Genomic DNA, 18,926 nt, shown 5'->3' with positions numbered 1-18,926 from the left:
GATAATTTTTCATACAACAGATCTTCCTTGCTGGTAAACATTTTCAGGAACACATTCAAAACACTACGTGTTTCCTTATTAATTAATCCGGAGACGACGAACAGAATGCAACTATCAGCTTCACGCGAAATCTGCGAAAAAAATGCGTTTTAAAATCATACTACAGTATTTTAAAAAATTTAGATTTTATCTTCAGCGTATACAACATCCATTGCCGTAACAGATTTTCGTGTTGTTTGTTCAGGGTAAGTAACAGCATAACGAATAACATTTTCCGGGATCATCTTCAAACCATCGCGCGGTTTCCTTTTAAAATAATCCTGAAATACGACGACGAACAGAATGCAACTATCAGCTTCACGCGAGATCTGCGAAAAAATGCGGTTTAAAATACCACAGTATTACAAAAAATTTAGATTTTACCTTTAGCGTATACAACATCCATTGCCGTAACAGATTTTCGTGTTGTTTGTTCAGCATAACGAATAACATTTTCCTGAATCATCTTCAAAACATCGCGCGTTTCCTTTTAAATTAATCCAGAAATACGACGAGGAACAGAATGCAACTATCAACTTGATGCGAAATCTGGTTTCGATGTTGGTATATTCAGACATCAACGCAACATGTGCAGCCTTGGTAAGCGTTCCTAGGACATCGAAATACATTAAAAATAAAAAAGCTTATCATCAAGTTCAGCCAGTTAGTAGTGAATATAAAGCATCACTCCTCCTTTATCCGGGCTTGTGACCGGCAGATACAATTTTCAATAGCATTTGGATAATACACTTCCTACCAATAGGACACTGTATTTTCTATTGAGAACTGCTTTACTGGCGGAGTTACATGCATGGATTAGAATACAGGAATTATAAGGGATTAAGGAATACTATGGGGATACTATGGGCTTACACAAAAAACTAACTACAGAGAATATAGCTAAAATTTAGCTTCTTCAATCATGGTTTACATTTCGCCACTTGTATTATGAAAGTATTAGCTGTAATGTAGCTTTTCTACTGTTCATATACGAAGTCTTAAGCCAATGTACCAGTTGAATCAAACATCTTCAAATGATGTTTTAAAGTGTTCAAGTTGGGTTCAAATTCATATTCCGTGTTTTTGCACATTTTGCAAAAAAATGAAACATATTGCAACCCATAGTTTGGGAGTTTCGCACACCTTGTATGCCACCATCTGTTACAGCCTTCGCAGAGTACCCATATATCTTGCTTGCAAGAACGCGAGCTATCGGAAATGCTAGTAAAAGAAGACCACTCTTCAATTACACCACATCCTGCGCACATGTTTTCTACATTATCAGAGTTTATCATGATGGTTTGTAGAAAATGTTTTCTTAATGTTTTAGGACAGAAATTTGTCCTGTGCATTTCCTTGTCGGTGAGTTCAAGCTCTATGTTATTCAAGACATGAACACCGCAACTCGAGGTATCTGACTGCTGATGACAGTTCTTTTCAACTGGTTTCAGTTTCTCAATGAATTCGATAGCCTTCATAATGACTTCCTTATCTTCAAGAGTCTTCATGAGCTTTATTGATTTTAAAGTTTTCAAGAACTTCAAATACATTTGTCTAGACTTTTTCATTGAGTCATTTTTTATTGAGCCATAGAAAATGAAAACCATTTTTTTTTTATTGATAATGCTGACAGTGAAGTGGGAATTATTCAGCATTGGTAAAATAGTGATTTCAGAATCTATGAGTCTAGAACAAAGCCGCCGAACATTTATGGGCTCCATAGATTGAAATCCAAACAGCGAAGGTGTAAAATCGCAGCATAATATGTATGCATTTGGATGATACATCTTGCACAATAACCGCACACAAAAGTCGACCAAGAAATTGGATAGCCAACTATCGTCAGTTATCAATGTCTTTAGGTCGCTATAGTTGAGATAATCGCCATTAAATAGTGCCACTTTAACGTGATTACAATAACTATTTCTAGTTATGTAATAATAGGCAGGATCTTTCATTAATCCATTGGGTAAAATATTTTTTTTCAGTTCTTTTATGAAACTTTTTGTGCCTTTAAACAATTCTTCGGAGGATTCATCGAATCCTCTGAAAATACTTGAATCATTTTCCGGCTCTTCAAGGATATTTGCTTCGATATCTTTTGGCTCTTCAAGCTTTATGCTTAAATTGTTGAGCCGGATGTTTTCTTTGATATCTTCGTCTTTTTCTAGCTCTTCGAGTTCCATGATCGGGCTTAAATCGTTTAGTCGATTTTTTTTCCCGATAGGTGTCAAGTTTTCATCACTTGACCAATATTTCTCCATAAGCTCGATGCTTTGTAATTCCTTTTCGCAAAAAGGTAACTTCCTTTTGCTTGTGCCTTTTTTGAAACTTTCTTTTGCCTTACGCAGGTCTGAAAGTTGCCATGCACTTTTACTCTTTTCAGTACTACTCATAGACGAATTTGAACTTTGACTGAACATCAAAGTTTTCTGCATTCGACGTTTGGTTTGGAGAGTAGATATCTTTTTATTTTTTGTTGATAATGGAGTTTATGTAACCTGCAGCTCAGACTTCTTGTTCGACAAAACGTTTTTTGTTTTATTTCGAATCATTTTTGAGTTACAGCTTGCAGGTATATTAAGGTTGAATTGGATGATCATATCCTTTATTAATTCATCGTGAACATGAATTATGTAATCATCAATTCTAACTCGCGGTGTATCACCGATAAACTTACATTCGTCGATATAAGCTTTGATTATACGGTGATACCCTTCAATCACTCCATTATTGGCACGATTCATTTTTTGTTGTTCTTTAAGCGTCATACCCTTAAAATCTTTGGCAGTCAAAACTGGAGTCCAAAGCGGTAAATACGCAATATACTTTTTTAAAATAACAGTAATGAAGTTATTCATTACGTTATCATCTGTAAATTCAACAATGCCTTCTTCATACAATGTATTTTTGTATATTTCAAGTCCTTTCTGATAGAACGGACTTGATTCATAAATGGTTTTGTATTGTGTTTGTTCAATATCATTACCATTATCATTACCAAACAAGTTTTTATTGTCGTTGCACTCTTCAAACATTGGATCCTTCGTTAAATTGAACTCAGTAGCCAATGTATCATATGCCTTATGTTTTTTGTTGGGCGTATCAACGATCAAAAATCGGAATAATAATTTCAATAAATGGTAGATTACATTTATCTCTTTAACATTGAAAAGTGAAGCCAAAGCAATTCTGCAAATTCGATTTTCTGGCTTCTCTTTTCCAATGTACTTGTCAATATCTTTATACATCAGTTTAGTTATATGTGAACTGCACAGTTTCACAATAACATGTTCAACTGGTTTGCTATCCTTAATATCGCGGATCCATTGTTCGCAATTTCGGATATATTCCGTTAATGTCATCATATTGAACGATTGTACAACAGCATTGATTTCAGCTAGTGAGAAATCAGTTGTAATCGTTCTAATAAATGATGAACATTTTCTGGTGGAGTTACTAGCACAGAATTTTACTATAGACCTCAAATTCAGTTCTATATTTGATGTATGATGGTCTTCAGTAAAAAAACTGGCAATAGGAAACGGTTTGGCATTTTTGTCTGTTTCCACTATTTTAATATCTGCTACCATGCTGTACAGTAGCATCATGTGGTTTGTTATAGAGTACCATCTAGTGCCAGTTGCATCGAGATGGAAGTCCAGAGGCCCATCTCTAGATGTTATTGCCAGAATTAAATTTAACTGCTCTTTTTTCATCAGTATGATGTTGCATGGTCGGTATTGCAAACTAAGTATAGAGCAAACACGTTCGTCGACCATTTTCATCAACGCTAGGAAAACATCTTTATCGTATCGTAACTTTAGTCTGGCTTCACTGACAATTTGTCTCGCTGTGCCATCCGATACGCGTTTTCTTAGGTTCAAATCAACTTTGAATTCCTCAGTTTCCGCTAAATTTCGTGCTTGCTCACGAATATATAAACGAGGAATAGTTTTTAACATATCTTCTTGAACGATTACTCGTTCCTTGCCACGCATTTGGGACACCATATTTTTGGAATGATGCATAACCTCCATGTCATGGAGTATTTTGAACTCAATTGCGGTGTGGCCCTTAGTTGCGAAAGTTGCAATGAATATAAATCGTTTACATGTAGGGAACATGCAACGAGCAAATATTTTAATTGTTCGTACATTTTTTTTCATTGGGACATAATCTTTTATGTCTTTAATGTACGCTTTACAGGTTGCATTCGGATGGCGTATCAAATCGTGATACGTGCTAAATGCAATTTGTTCTGCAAGGGTCTTCAATTTCATTCTTTGAGCATGCCCTTGCTTATATCGAATCAACTTTGATGTTTCAAGGTTGATAACTTTATTAAATTGCTCTCTTGTCCAGTAGCGTCTTTCTCCAGAATCGTAGAAGTCGCTCATAAGGAATGGCAATTCTCGATTATCTCTATTAGACATTGCCTCTTTTTTTTCACTGTTATTCAAAACAGTGCATGGACGCATAGGTTCGTTTTTGAGTGTTGTGGCCATTTCCTGTGTGAATGGTTCACTGAAATCACTCTCTTCGAACATAGCGTTTATGTTATCATCATCGCTCATATGGAATGGCAATTCTCGATTATCTTTATCAGATATTACCTCTTTTTGTTCGTTTTTGAGTGTTGTGGCCATTTCCTGTGTGAATGGTTCACTGAAATCACTCTCTTCGAACATAGCGTTCATGTCATCAATATGACTAGAGGTCATCGAGACTTTTTCAAATCGCTTAGTAGCAGCGTCGATGGCAACTAAAGCCATGTCATCAAAATCTTGATTTTGATTGGCGTTGGTTGTCTCAATAAAAATGTCTGATACACATGCAGTGACACTTTTAGAGAATATTTGCATATCCCTGGCCAACGTATTTGCTTCCATGAAAATGAAAGAACTTTCAGTTGGCTTCTTTGGGAATGAAATATTACCAACTATAGCCGTTTCCTCAAAATCTTGATTGGCGTTGCTTGTTTGAACAATATTTTCTGATATGTTTGCAGTAACGCTCTCAGAAAATATTTGTATATCCCTGACCAACGTACTCGCATCCATGCAAATGGAAACGCGTTCAGTTGGCTTCTTCGGGATGGAAGTATTAAAACTTGCTTGAAGTTCTTTCTTCAATTTATTTCGCAAGTTTAATACTTTGAAGCGATTTTTTTGGTTGCATTTTATACCCAACACTTTGAACACTTCATTATCGTGCGAGAACTCTTTCTCGAACCAATTCATACCGTACTTTTGGGCACAGTATGATATAAATTTTTCTTTTTGAGAAATTGAAAAACTTACCTGAAATCTAGCCATTCTGAAAAAAAAACGTACTATTTATACTAAATAAAAAATCCTATTGTTAGTTCACAATATTTAATATACTTTACCCTATAACCCAGCACTTCCAGGGGCTTAAAAACACGAATGACCCCAAATCACAACCAGAAAATCAAAGAAACACTGGATTATTGAAATTTTATGATATCGTGGATATTAGCTGGATATTATCAGCCTTCAATATTACTGATCCTCTAAAAAGCCTCCTAACTGCTCTACTGAACAATGGCCCCTCCTTGCAGCAATTGTATCTTTTGATGGATAATTTACCAATGATAATCGAAAATATGATCATTGTGCTTCAGTGGAATTGCAGAAGTATCATCCCAAAACTTGATTCTTTCAAACACTTAATACATACTCGTAACTGCGATGTATTCTCCTTGAGTGAAACTTGGCTGACTTCTAACATCAACCTCGACTTCCATAATTTCAACATAATCCGCCTGGATCGAGAAGACTCTTATGGAGGGGTACTTTTAGGGATCAAAAAGTGTTATTCATTTTATCGTATTAACCTCCCCTCGACACCGGGAATTGAAGTTGTCTCTCGCCTAATTAATATTAATTAGGCGAGAGACAACTTCAATTCCCGGTGTCGAGGGGAGGTTAATACGATAAAATGAATATCTATGTAATTTATTCAACAAGTTTCTCGAGGGTAATATTATCACCATTCAAAAACCTGGGAAAACAGCCTCCGATCACAATTCGTATCGACAGATTGCTATGCTTTCCTGTATTCGGAAAATGTTGGAGAAAATGATTCTCTTCCGTTTAGATAATTGGGTCAAGACAAATGGATTGCTTTCAGATACACAATTTGGGTTCCACCTATTCGTGCGAACCCGTCGTCCCAGTTCTTGGTAGATTGGTTCCATCATTTGTAACGTAACGCGACCCGATGCGAAACGCATCAGCGGAACCGCCTTGAACGAGTGGCTGGTTGGTACGTACGCGACCCGATGCGAAACGCATCAGCGGAACGTCTTAGACGATTTGGCTGGTCGTGCCGTAGCATGTAGGCATAAGTGTCTGCTTTACCAGCACTTCTGCTTTACCAGCACGTCTGCTTTTTGCCTTTCTCTATAGAAAGGTATTAGAATTGCTGGAAAAACCGACTTTCGAACGGAGCCTCGGAGACCCATAGTGTTATATACCATTCGACTCAGCTCGACGAACTGAGCAAATGTCTGTGTGTGTGTGTGTATGTGCCCGTGTGTGTGTATGTGTATGTGACTTCCGGTTCCGGAGTTATATGGTAATATGTGAAAATTTGAGAAAAAGTTTACACTCAATTATCTCTGAAGCAACTCAACCGTTTTTTGCAAACTGAAATTCAAATGAAAGGTCTTATAATATCCTAAACATTTGTGGATTATTTTATCAAGATCCGACTTCCGGTTTCGGAACTAATGCGTGATAAGTGAGAAATTACCAATTTTATAAGTATTTTTACACGAACAATGGTTAAAAACAGGTAAAACTGCCTGATAAATTCTTCTAGTTTGCAGAGTTTGTTGGTTTGTGGACATGAAAACTTAATTCGGCACTACTGGTCCCCTCTTTTCCTGTTCCGAGAGCACCGAAAGTGGAGAAGAAAAACTCCTTAAACTAAATTCACTTCGATTTCTCTGCGATGCTTGAACCGATTTTGACAAATCTTGATTTGAATTATAAAGTTCATACTGTTTTCAAACCTACTGTGAAATTTCATCCGGTTCCGCAGTTGCAGGGCGATGAGTGTCAAAGTTTTCAAATCGCCATATAGAGCGGCAATATGTACAACACGGAAAGAAGAAGAAAACATAAAACGAACAAGGCGTGATTTGTTCTATTTCGTACACGTTGTGTAGTGATGTCAATAATAATAAAATAGGTTCTATAACATTTCCCCGAAAACCATTCTCCAGAACATAAAAAACCGAAGCTTTTTCCCCAGAAATTTATTGCCCAGAAAGTACTAATCTCCAGAAATACAAACTCTAGAAAGTAAGAAAATCCAGAAAAAAATCCCAGAATGTACCAAAGTCCAGAAAACCATACACTCGAAGGCATTAGTTGCTAAAACAGTATTATTGGTATAATATCGTTTGGCATGATGGTTATTTGGCATAATAGTTATTTGGTTAACAGATCAACATGCTGCTTAATAGAATTTGTTCTAATTTACTGCGATTTTGAAAGGTCTAATGCGGCTACGCCTCATCGTTTTTAATAACCTGCTGTTCGACCTCGCTGCCGCTCGTTCGGACTTAACTGAGGGATAGCTCCTAGCTTTGGGTAATCCGGGCAAACGCACGCAACTAGACAGAGGTGATTTCTGCGGGGGCGCTGCCCCCCCGCAGTGGCCGGTGCTTCCGACGGCGGGTCGCCGGCGCACTCGCGGCCTTCGGCCGTCTCGACCTGAATCATCTATGACGAACAGAATATTGTGTAAGCATTGAATAAAATAATTATATAAAATGGTAGTGTGCTATTTATCACTAGACCGAATTAACGACGAAAGGTTAGCTTGCTACTATAAACTATATGCAGAAACAAATACCCAATTTAAAGAAGCTATGTTTGAATTTAAATAAATATAGCTAAATGATTCCATATCCGTTATATAATTTGATTATTTTTTATCAAACTCGTTATTTTCAGAACCCTCTTTTTCAGACTAACATAGCTTGAAATAAGTATAGTTGCCTTGGAATTTACAGTTAATGAGTATTCACGAAATTTTCGCGAAAATTATTTTCGTTGGACTGGTTCGTTCTAGTCAGGCGCGTACCCAGAAAAAATATTCGGGGTGTGTTTTCATAATATTGGGGAGACCGGGGCTAAATCGGACAATTTTTAGAAATTGTAAAAACATCCATTAAAACTGGATTTTTATCGAAATCATTTCTACCGCGTCATCTCCAAGCGCGTTTACAAAGTCAATCTATGAATTAAAATATTAGCAGGTTGATAAGATATTTCAGCTGTCCAGTTTAACAACGTGTCCGGTCTAACTCCTGTATCCCCTAATAATTTCTTAAGTTTCGGAGGGGGGTTTAATCTCTCCCCCCATGTATACGCGCCTGATTTTAGTAGATGCTTTTTTGGTAAAAGATCTGTTCCTATGTTGTTTCTGTATGATTTTCCATTATGGGGAAACAGTTTCTAGGTATTTGCTTCTTCTGGGAGATGGTATTCTGGGGAATGGTACATTCTGTTGTATGTCTTTCTACTAATTGATACCTTCGAACCAACTTTGGCTATTCCGTTTATCTGAATCCGGTCTCGGAAGAATTGGAAATAGTGATCAAAAACTGCAAAAAGGATCTCACTTACTTTTCTTGGACATGGCCAAATCGATTTTCACGAACTTGGGTTCAAATGAAAGGTCTTGAAGTCCGATACAAAGTTCCTGAGTTTCATAAGAATCCGACTTCCGGTTCCGGAGTTACAGGGTGATATGCACCAAAAAAGGAAAAAAATAGTCACACACGTTTCTCAAAGATGGCTGAACCGATTTTAACAAACTTAGATTTAAATGAAAGTCTTATAGCCTTTTACAATTTTCCTGAGTTTTATTTGGATCCCACTTCTGGTTCCGGAATTACAAGGAAATATGTGAAAATTTATGAAAATATATGCAATGAATTTTCTCGGAAATTTCTTGACCAACTTTCACAAACTAAGAAGCAAATAAAAGGTCTTAAAACTCTTTAAAAAATCCCCGAAAAGTTGATCCAGATCCGACTTCTGGTTACGGTATTACAGTGCGATTGGTGAAAATTTATATTATAGAAAAATATATATTATATTATAGAAAAATGTCATCAACACCAACACCACCAACACCAACACCAACACCACCACCAACACTACCACCACCACCAACACCACCAACACCACCAACACCACCAACACCAAGACCAACACCAACACCAACACCAACACTACCACCACCACCAACACCAAGACCAACACCAACACTACCACCACCACCAACACCAACACAACCAACACCAAGATCAACACCAACACCACCACTACCACCACCACCAACACCACCACCACCAACACCAACACCACCAACACCAATGGATTATCAATTATTTCAACATCACCTACAAGCACAACCTTTTTATCAACCGCTTCTGCAAATGCAGCCAGTGCATCCGTGGCAACAGTGGCACTGGCTGCAGCAGCAGCAACAGCCATGGCTGCAGCAACATCAATGGTTGCAACAGCCACTTCCGCTACAGATGCTTCAACAGCCACAAGAACCGCAACAGCAACAACAGCAACAACCGCGAAAACGGCAACAGCAGCCACAACAACGGCAACAACAGCCACAACAACGGCCACAACAACGGCAACAACTTTTGATTCGGATCAAATTGTAAGTAGCTTTAATAAATTTTGAAATTTAAGTAATTCATATCGATTTAATTTTAGAAAAAGGATTTGATAAAGTTACGAAAAATGGGACGGAACTTTCTGACTTTCGGGCGTCAAATAAGACGCAGGATATAGCTGGCTTCGCTGCCGAGAATTGGTCAGTTTTTAAATATATAAATATAATATGTGATTTTATAATGATTGTTTATTTTTCTTTACAGAATCAACAGAGCATTTAAATAACATTAACTGTATGGTCAAACGACTGTATGACGATTTCAACTCTTAAGTTATACAAATATATATATATATATATATATATATATATATATATATATATATATATATATATATATATATATATATATATATATATATATATATAATGCAGAGATCATTCTTTGTAATCGCATCACGTAAGAACGGATGGACCGATTTACATGATTCTTTTTGCCTTTCTCATATAGAAAGGTTATGCAATCACTGTGCAAACCGACTTTTGAACCGAGGCCCGGAGGGCCGAGTGTCATATACCATTCGACTCAGTTCGTCGAGTACGCAAAATGTCTGTGTGTATGTATGTGTGTATGTAACGTTTTTTTGCACTAACTTTTCTCGGAGATGGCTGAACCGATTTTCACAAACTTTGATTCAAATGAAAGGTCTTGTGGTCCCATACAAAATTCCTGAATATTATTTGGATCCGACTTCCGTTTCCGGAATTATGGGGTAAAATATGCAAAAAATTGAGAAAATAAGTGCACTAACTTTTCTCGGAGATGGCTGAACCGATTTTCACAAACTTAGATTCAAATGAAAGGTCTTGAGGTCCCATAAAAAATTCCTGAATATTATTTGGATCCGAGTTCCGGTTCGGGAGTTATGGAGTAAAATGTGCAAAAAAAGAAAATATATGTTGTAACTTTTCTCATAGATGGCGTGACCGATTTTCACAAACTTAGCTTCAAACGGAAGGTCCTGTGGTCCCATACGTAATTCCTGAATTTCATGCGGATCCGACTTCCGGATCCGGAAATATTAGGTAAAGTGGGTTAAAAATTGTATACCATCACTGAAATTTTCTAAATCGACCTCAAATCTTTTCCAATTGATAGTTTTTATCAGTAGACGGTCAAACAAACCGATTTCGGTTATTCTTTTAAGAATCGGAGAAAATTATTTTGAAGAATACCACAGTATTATATATGATAGTATGATTGATATGAGAAAGGCATCATTACACCACTAGGTGGAGTAAAACAGATGTGATCAGTTTTACCACCACCGGGTTCGTACATCAAAAAAATTAGAAAAAATTGCCGGAAAAGTGGGAAAAATCCATAAAGTAGTTTTGTATGGAGAATGGAATTTTCTGTTAAAACAGTCGTCAATGATTGCTAGATCATCAATAGGTATTTGGCGCATAACGAGTTGCATAAGTGTTCGGCCGTTAAAGAAAAGAATACTAGATCATTAATAAAATTATTTGGCGCACACGTATAACAGACATAATTGGTCAAATATGATTGAACCATTGTTACGAAAATTTTACAGTAATCTACTTTCGTGACAAATTTTCAGTTTCATCAAAATTTCTTTAAAAAAATTGGGAACTTCTGAGAAAAGCAAGATGTGTATATTGCTTCGGGGTGGGTTTATTTCATCTTCCCCAACAAGAAAAGTTTGTTCTGTTGTGTCGGGTGAATATTCAAGTATGAGTATTTTTTTTAAAACGAACTGTTCAGTATGCTTTGTATGCTGCTTAAGCATAATTTTTTTACGAACTTTCGATTAATTGGACTAAATACAAATTATAAATATATTCTACTCTACCGAACCCATTCTATAAGTGAAACTCTTCAACATTGTGTTAAGTTTATCAATGCAAAATTCTGGTTAGTGGTCGTTCAAAAGTTATAGTCGAAAACGTAAATTTTGTTCTCATATGAGATATTTTTCCATTTTAAAAATTTTTGTATGAAGGCACCCAAAAAGGCACTTCTAGATGATTATTTCAGGATTATTTTATGAGGAAACGCGCGGTGGTTTGATGATGCTCCTGGAAAATGTTATTCATGATGCTTTTACTTACCCTGAACAAGTAAAACGAAGATTTGTTAAGGTAATAGATGTTGTATACGCTAAAGGTAAAATCTAATTTTTTTAAAATACTGTAGTATGATTTTAAAACGCATTTTTTCGCAGATTTCGCATCAAGCTGATAGTTGCATTCTGTTCCTCGTCGTATTTCTGGATTAATTGAAAAGGAAACGCGCGATGTTTTGAAGATGATCCAGGAAAATGTTATTCGTTATGCTGTTACTTACCCTGAACAAACAACACGAAAATCTGTACGCTAAAGGTAAAATCTAATTTTTTTAAAATACTGTAGTATGATTTTAAAACGCATTTTTTTCGCAGATTTCGCGTGAAACTGATAGTTAGTTGCATTCTGTTCGTCGTCTCCGGATTAATTAATAAGAAAATGCCTGGTGTTTTGAATGTGATCCTGAAAATGTTTACCAAGAAGGAAGATCTGTTGTATAAAAATTATAACATTTATTGGCTTATTGTATCAACAGCAGTCTGGATTTACTGATATTGATGGGACCTTTCGAAGACGCAGTAAGAAGTTGTAATTTTGATTTTACATTTTTACCTTTCTCATATAGAAAGGCTATGCAATCACCGTGAAAACCTTATAACCGAGGTCCGCAGGGCCGAATGTGATCATTCGATTTCTAATATTGCACTTAATTTTACATTTTAAAAATTTTTGTATGAAGGCACCCAAAAAGGCACTTCTAGATGTGCGATCATTCGATTTGTTATATTATTAGCTAACTCTGACGAAATTTTGAACGAAATTTATCGGGTCGTTCAAAAGTTATAGTCGAAAACGTAAATGTTGTTCTCATATGAGAGATATTTTTACATTTTAAAAATTTTTGTATGAAGGCACCCAAAAAGGCACTTCTAGATGTGCGATCATTCGATTTGTTATATTATTAGCTAACTCTGACGAAATTTTGAACGAAATTTATCGGGTCGTTCAAAAGTTATAGTCGTAAACGTAAATTTTGTTCTCATATGAGAGATATTTTTACATTTTAAAAATTTTTGTATGAAGGCACCCAAAAAGGCACTTCTAGATTTGCGATCATTCGATTTGTTATATTATTAGCTTACTCTGACGAAATTTTGAACGAAATTTATCGGGTCGTTCAAAAGTTATAGTCGAAAACGTAAATTTTGTTCTCATATGAGAGATATTTTTACATTTTAAAAATTTTTGTATGAAGGCACCCAAAAAGGCACTTCTAGATGTGCGATCATTCGATTTGTTATATTATTAGCTAACTCTGACGAAATTTTGAACGAAATTTATCGGGTCGTTCAAAAGTTATAGTCGTAAACGTAAATTTTGTTCTCATATGAGAGATATTTTTACATTTTAAAAATTTTTGTATGAAGGCACCCAAAAAGGCACTTCTAGATGTGCGATCATTCGATTTGTTATATTATTAGCTAACTCTGACGAAATTTTGAACGAAATTTATCGGGTCGTTCAAAAGTTATAGTCGAAAACGTAAATGTTGTTCTCATATGAGAGATATTTTTACATTTTAAAAATTTTTGTATGAAGGCATCCAAAAAGGCACTTCTAGATGTGCGATCATTCGATTTGTTATATTATTTGCTAACTCTGACGAAATTTTGAACGAAATTTATCGGGTCGTTCAAAAGTTATAGTCGTAAACGTAAATTTTGTTCTCATATGAGAGATATTTTTCCGTTTTAAAAATTTTTGTATGAAGGCATCCAAAAAGGCACTTCTAGATGTGCGATCATTCGATTTGTTATATTATTTGCTAACTCTGACGAAATTTTGAACGAAATTTATCGGGTCGTTCAAAAGTTATAGTCGTAAACGTAAATTTTGTTCTCATATGAGAGATATTTTTACATTTTAAAAATTTTTGTATGAAGGCACCCAAAAAGGCACTTCTAGATTTGCGATCATTCGATTTGTTATATTATTAGCTTACTCTGACGAAATTTTGAACGAAATTTATCGGGTCGTTCAAAAGTTATAGTCGAAAACGTAAATTTTGTTCTCATATGAGAGATATTTTTACATTTTAAAAATTTTTGTATGAAGGCACCCAAAAAGCACTTCTAGATGTGCGATCATTCGATTTGTTATATTATTAGCTAACTCTGACGAAATTTTGAACGAAATTTATCGGGTCGTTCAAAAGTTATAGTCGTAAACGTAAATTTTGTTCTCATATGAGAGATATTTTTCCGTTTTAAAAATTTTTGTATGAAGGCATCCAAAAAGGCACTTCTAGATGTGCGATCATTCGATTTGTTATATTATTTGCTAACTCTGACGAAATTTTGAACGAAATTTATCGGGTCGTTCAAAAGTTATAGTCGTAAACGTAAATTTTGTTCTCATATGAGATATTTTTCCGTTTTAAAAATTTTTGTATGAAGGCATCCAAAAAGGCACTTCTAGATGTGCGATCATTCGATTTGTTATATTATTAGCTAACTCTGACGAAATTTTGAACGAAATTCATCGGGTCGTTCAAAAGTTATAGTCGTAAACGTAAATTTTGTTCTCATATGAGAGATATTTTTACATTTTAAAAATTTTTGTATGAAGGCACCCAAAAAGGCACTTCTAGATTTGCGATCATTCGATTTGTTATATTATTAGCTTACTCTGACGAAATTTTGAACGAAATTTATCGGGTCGTTCAAAAGTTATAGTCGAAAACGTAAATTTTGTTCTCATATGAGAGATATTTTTACATTTTAAAAATTTTTGTATGAAGGCACCCAAAAAGGCACTTCTAGATGTGCGATCATTCGATTTGTTATATTATTAGCTAACTCTGACGAAATTTTGAACGAAATTTATCGGGTCGTTCAAAAGTTATAGTCGTAAACGTAAATTTTGTTCTCATATGAGAGATATTTTTCCGTTTTAAAAATTTTTGTATGAAGGCATCCAAAAAGGCACTTCTAGATGTGCGATCATTCGATTTGTTATATTATTTGCTAACTCTGACGAAATTTTGAACGAAATTTATCGGGTCGTTCAAAAGTTATAGTCGTAAACGTAAATTTTGTTCTCATATGAGAGATATTTTTACATTTTAAAAATTTTTGTATGAAGGCACCCAAAAAGGCACTTCTAGATTTGCGATCATTCGATTTGTTATATTATTAGCTTACTCTGACGAAATTTTGAACGAAATTTATCGGGTCGTTCAAAAGTTATAGTCGAAAACGTAAATTTTGTTCTCATATGAGAGATATTTTTACATTTTAAAAATTTTTGTATGAAGGCACCCAAAAAGCACTTCTAGATGTGCGATCATTCGATTTGTTATATTATTAGCTAACTCTGACGAAATTTTGAACGAAATTTATCGGGTCGTTCAAAAGTTATAGTCGTAAACGTAAATTTTGTTCTCATATGAGAGATATTTTTCCGTTTTAAAAATTTTTGTATGAAGGCATCCAAAAAGGCACTTCTAGATGTGCGATCATTCGATTTGTTATATTATTTGCTAACTCTGACGAAATTTTGAACGAAATTTATCGGGTCGTTCAAAAGTTATAGTCGTAAACGTAAATTTTGTTCTCATATGAGAGATATTTTTCCGTTTTAAAAATTTTTGTATGAAGGCATCCAAAAAGGCACTTCTAGATGTGCGATCATTCGATTTGTTATATTATTTGCTAACTCTGACGAAATTTTGAACGAAATTTATCGGGTCGTTCAAAAGTTATAGTCGTAAACGTAAATTTTGTTCTCATATGAGAGATATTTTTACATTTTAAAAATTTTTGTATGAAGGCACCCAAAAAGGCACTTCTAGATTTGCGATCATTCGATTTGTTATATTATTAGCTTACTCTGACGAAATTTTGAACGAAATTTATCGGGTCGTTCAAAAGTTATAGTCGAAAACGTAAATTTTGTTCTCAAATGAGAGATATTTTTACATTTTAAAAATTTTTGTATGAAGGCACCCAAAAAGGCACTTCTAGATGTGCGATCATTCGATTTGTTATATTATTAGCTAACTCTGACGAAATTTTGAACGAAATTTATCGGGTCGTTCAAAAGTTATAGTCGTAAACGTGAATTTTGTTCTCATATGAGAGATATTTTTACATTTAAAAATTTTTGTATGAAGGCACCCAAAAAGGCACTTCTAGATGTGCGATCATTCGATTTGTTATATTATTAGCTAACTCTGACGAAATTTTGAACGAAATTTATCGGGTCGTTCAAAAGTTATAGTCGAAAACGTAAATGTTGTTCTCATATGAGAGATATTTTTACATTTTAAAAATTTTTGTATGAAGGCACCCAAAAAGGCACTTCTAGATGTGCGATCATTCGATTTGTTATATTATTAGCTAACTCTGACGAAATTTTGAACGAAATTTCTCGGGTCGTTCAAAAGTTATAGTCGAAAATGTAAATTTGTTTCGCATATGAGAGATATTTTTACATGTTAAAAATTTTTGTATGAAGGCACCCAAAAAGGCACTTCTAGATGTGCGATCATTCGATTTGTTATATTATTAGCTAACTCTGACGAAATTTTGAACGAAATTTATCGGGTCGTTCAAAAGTTATAGTCGTAAACGTAAATTTTGTTCTCATATGAGAGATATTTTTCCGTTTTAAAAATTTTTGTATGAAGGCATCCAAAAAGGCACTTCTAGATGTGCGATCATTCGATTTGTTATATTATTTGCTAACTCTGACGAAATTTTGAACGAAATTTATCGGGTCGTTCAAAAGTTATAGTCGTAAACGTAAATTTTGTTCTCATATGAGAGATATTTTTCCGTTTTAAAAATTTTTGTATGAAGGCATCCAAAAAGGCACTTCTAGATGTGCGATCATTCGATTTGTTATATTATTTGCTAACTCTGACGAAATTTTGAACGAAATTTATCGGGTCGTTCAAAAGTTATAGTCGTAAACGTAAATGTTGTTCTCATATGAGAGATATTTTTACATTTTAAAAATTTTTGTATGAAGGCACCCACAAAGGCACTTCTAGATTTGCGATCATTCGATTTGTTATATTATTAGCTAACTCTGACGAAATTTTGAACGAAATTTATCGGGTCGTTCAAAAGTTATAGTCGTAAACGTAAATGTTGTTCTCATATGAGAGATATTTTTACATTTTAAAAATTTTTGTATGAAGGCACCCACAAAGGCACTTCTAGATTTGCGATCATTCGATTTGTTATATTATTAGCTAACTCTGACGAAATTTTGAACGAAATTTATCGGGTCGTTCAAAAGTTATAGTCGAAAACGTAAATGTTGTTCTCATATGAGAGATATTTTTACATTTTAAAAATTTTTGTATGAAGGCACCCAAAAAGGCACTTCTAGATGTGCGATCATTCGATTTGTTATATTATTAGCTAACTCTGACGAAATTTTGAACGAAATTTATCGGGTCGTTCACAAGTTATAGTCGAAAACGTAAATTTGTTTCTCATATGAGAGATATTTTTACATTTTAAAAATTTTTGTATGAAGGCACCCAAAAAGGCACTTCTAGATGTGCGATCATTCGATTTGTTAAATTATTAGCTAACTCTGACGAAATTTTGAACGAAATTTATCGGGTCGTTCAAAAGTTATAGTCGAAAACGTAAATGTTGTTCTCATATGAGAGATATTTTTACATTTTAAAAATTTTTGTATGAAGGCACCCACAAAGGCACTTCTAGATTTGCGATCATTCGATTTGTTATATTATTAGCTAACTCTGACGAAATTTTGAACGAAATTTATCGGGTCGTTCAAAAGTTATAGTCGAAAACGTAAATGTTGTTCTCATATGAGAGATATTTTTACATTTTAAAAATTTTTGTATGAAGGCACCCAAAAAGGCACTTCTAGATGTGCGATCATTCGATTTGTTATATTATTAGCTAACTCTGACGAAATTTTGAACGAAATTTATCGGGTCGTTCAAAAGTTATAGTCGAAAACGTAAATGTTGTTCTCATATGAGAGATATTTTTACATTTTAAAAATTTTTGTATGAAGGCACCCACAAAGGCACTTCTAGATTTGCGATCATTCGATTTGTTATATTATTAGCTAACTCTGACGAAATTTTGAACGAAATTTATCGGGTCGTTCAAAAGTTATAGTCGAAAACGTAAATGTTGTTCTCATATGAGAGATATTTTTACATTTTAAAAATTTTTGTATGAAGGCACCCAAAAAGGCACTTCTAGATGTGCGATCATTCGATTTGTTATATTATTAGCTAACTCTGACGAAATTTTGAACGAAATTTATCGGGTCGTTCACAAGTTATAGTCGAAAACGTAAATTTGTTTCTCATATGAGAGATATTTTTACATTTTAAAAATTTTTGTATGAAGGCACCCAAAAAGGCACTTCTAGATGTGCGATCATTCGATTTGTTAAATTATTAGCTAACTCTGACGAAATTTTGAACGAAATTTATCGGGTCGTTCAAAAGTTATAGTCGAAAACGTAAATGTTGTTCTCATATGAGAGATATTTTTACATTTTAAAAATTTTTGTATGAAGGCACCTAAAAAGGCACTTCTAGATGTGCGATCATTCGATTTGTTATATTATTAGCTAACTCTGACGAAATTTTGAACGAAATTTATCGGGTCGTTCAAAAGTTATAGTCGAAAACGTAAATGTTGTTCTCATATGAGAGATATTTTTACATTTTAAAAATTTTTGTATGAAGGCACCCAAAAAGGCACTTCTAGATGTGCGATCATTCGATTTGTTATATTATTAGCTAACTCTGACGAAATTTTGAACGAAATTTATCGGGTCGTTCACAAGTTATAGTCGAAAACGTAAATTTGTTTCTCATATGAGAGATATTTTTACATTTTAAAAATTTTTGTATGAAGGCACCCAAAAAGGCACTTCTAGATGTGCGATCATTCGATTTGTTATATTATTAGCTAACTCTGACGAAATTTTGAACGAAATTTATCGGGTCGTTCAAAAGTTATAGTCGAAAACGTAAATTTGTTTCTCATATGAGAGATATTTTTACATTTTAAAAATTTTTGTATGTAGGCACCCAAAAAGGCACTTCT

The 18,926-nt window shown here is 34.4% G+C and overlaps 1 protein-coding gene across 1 annotated transcript; it reads left to right on the top strand.

Annotated features, from left to right (window-relative positions):
- The first annotated feature begins 6,847 nt into the window (after window positions 1–6,847).
- LOC131428247 (putative uncharacterized protein DDB_G0294196) lies at window positions 6,848–9,766 on the top strand. Its single transcript, XM_058592034.1, has 2 exons — window positions 6,848–6,861; window positions 9,292–9,766. Exons 1-2 carry the CDS (start codon window positions 6,848–6,850, stop codon window positions 9,764–9,766), a joined length of 489 nt encoding a protein of 162 aa, XP_058448017.1.
- Window positions 9,767–18,926: the final 9,160 nt, after the last annotated feature.

The sequence above is a fragment of the Malaya genurostris genome, chromosome 1 (genome assembly GCF_030247185.1).
Source record: "Malaya genurostris strain Urasoe2022 chromosome 1, Malgen_1.1, whole genome shotgun sequence".
In the NCBI taxonomy this organism is placed as follows: domain Eukaryota; kingdom Metazoa; phylum Arthropoda; class Insecta; order Diptera; family Culicidae; genus Malaya; species Malaya genurostris.
This window is presented reverse-complemented; position numbering and strand designations above follow the sequence as displayed.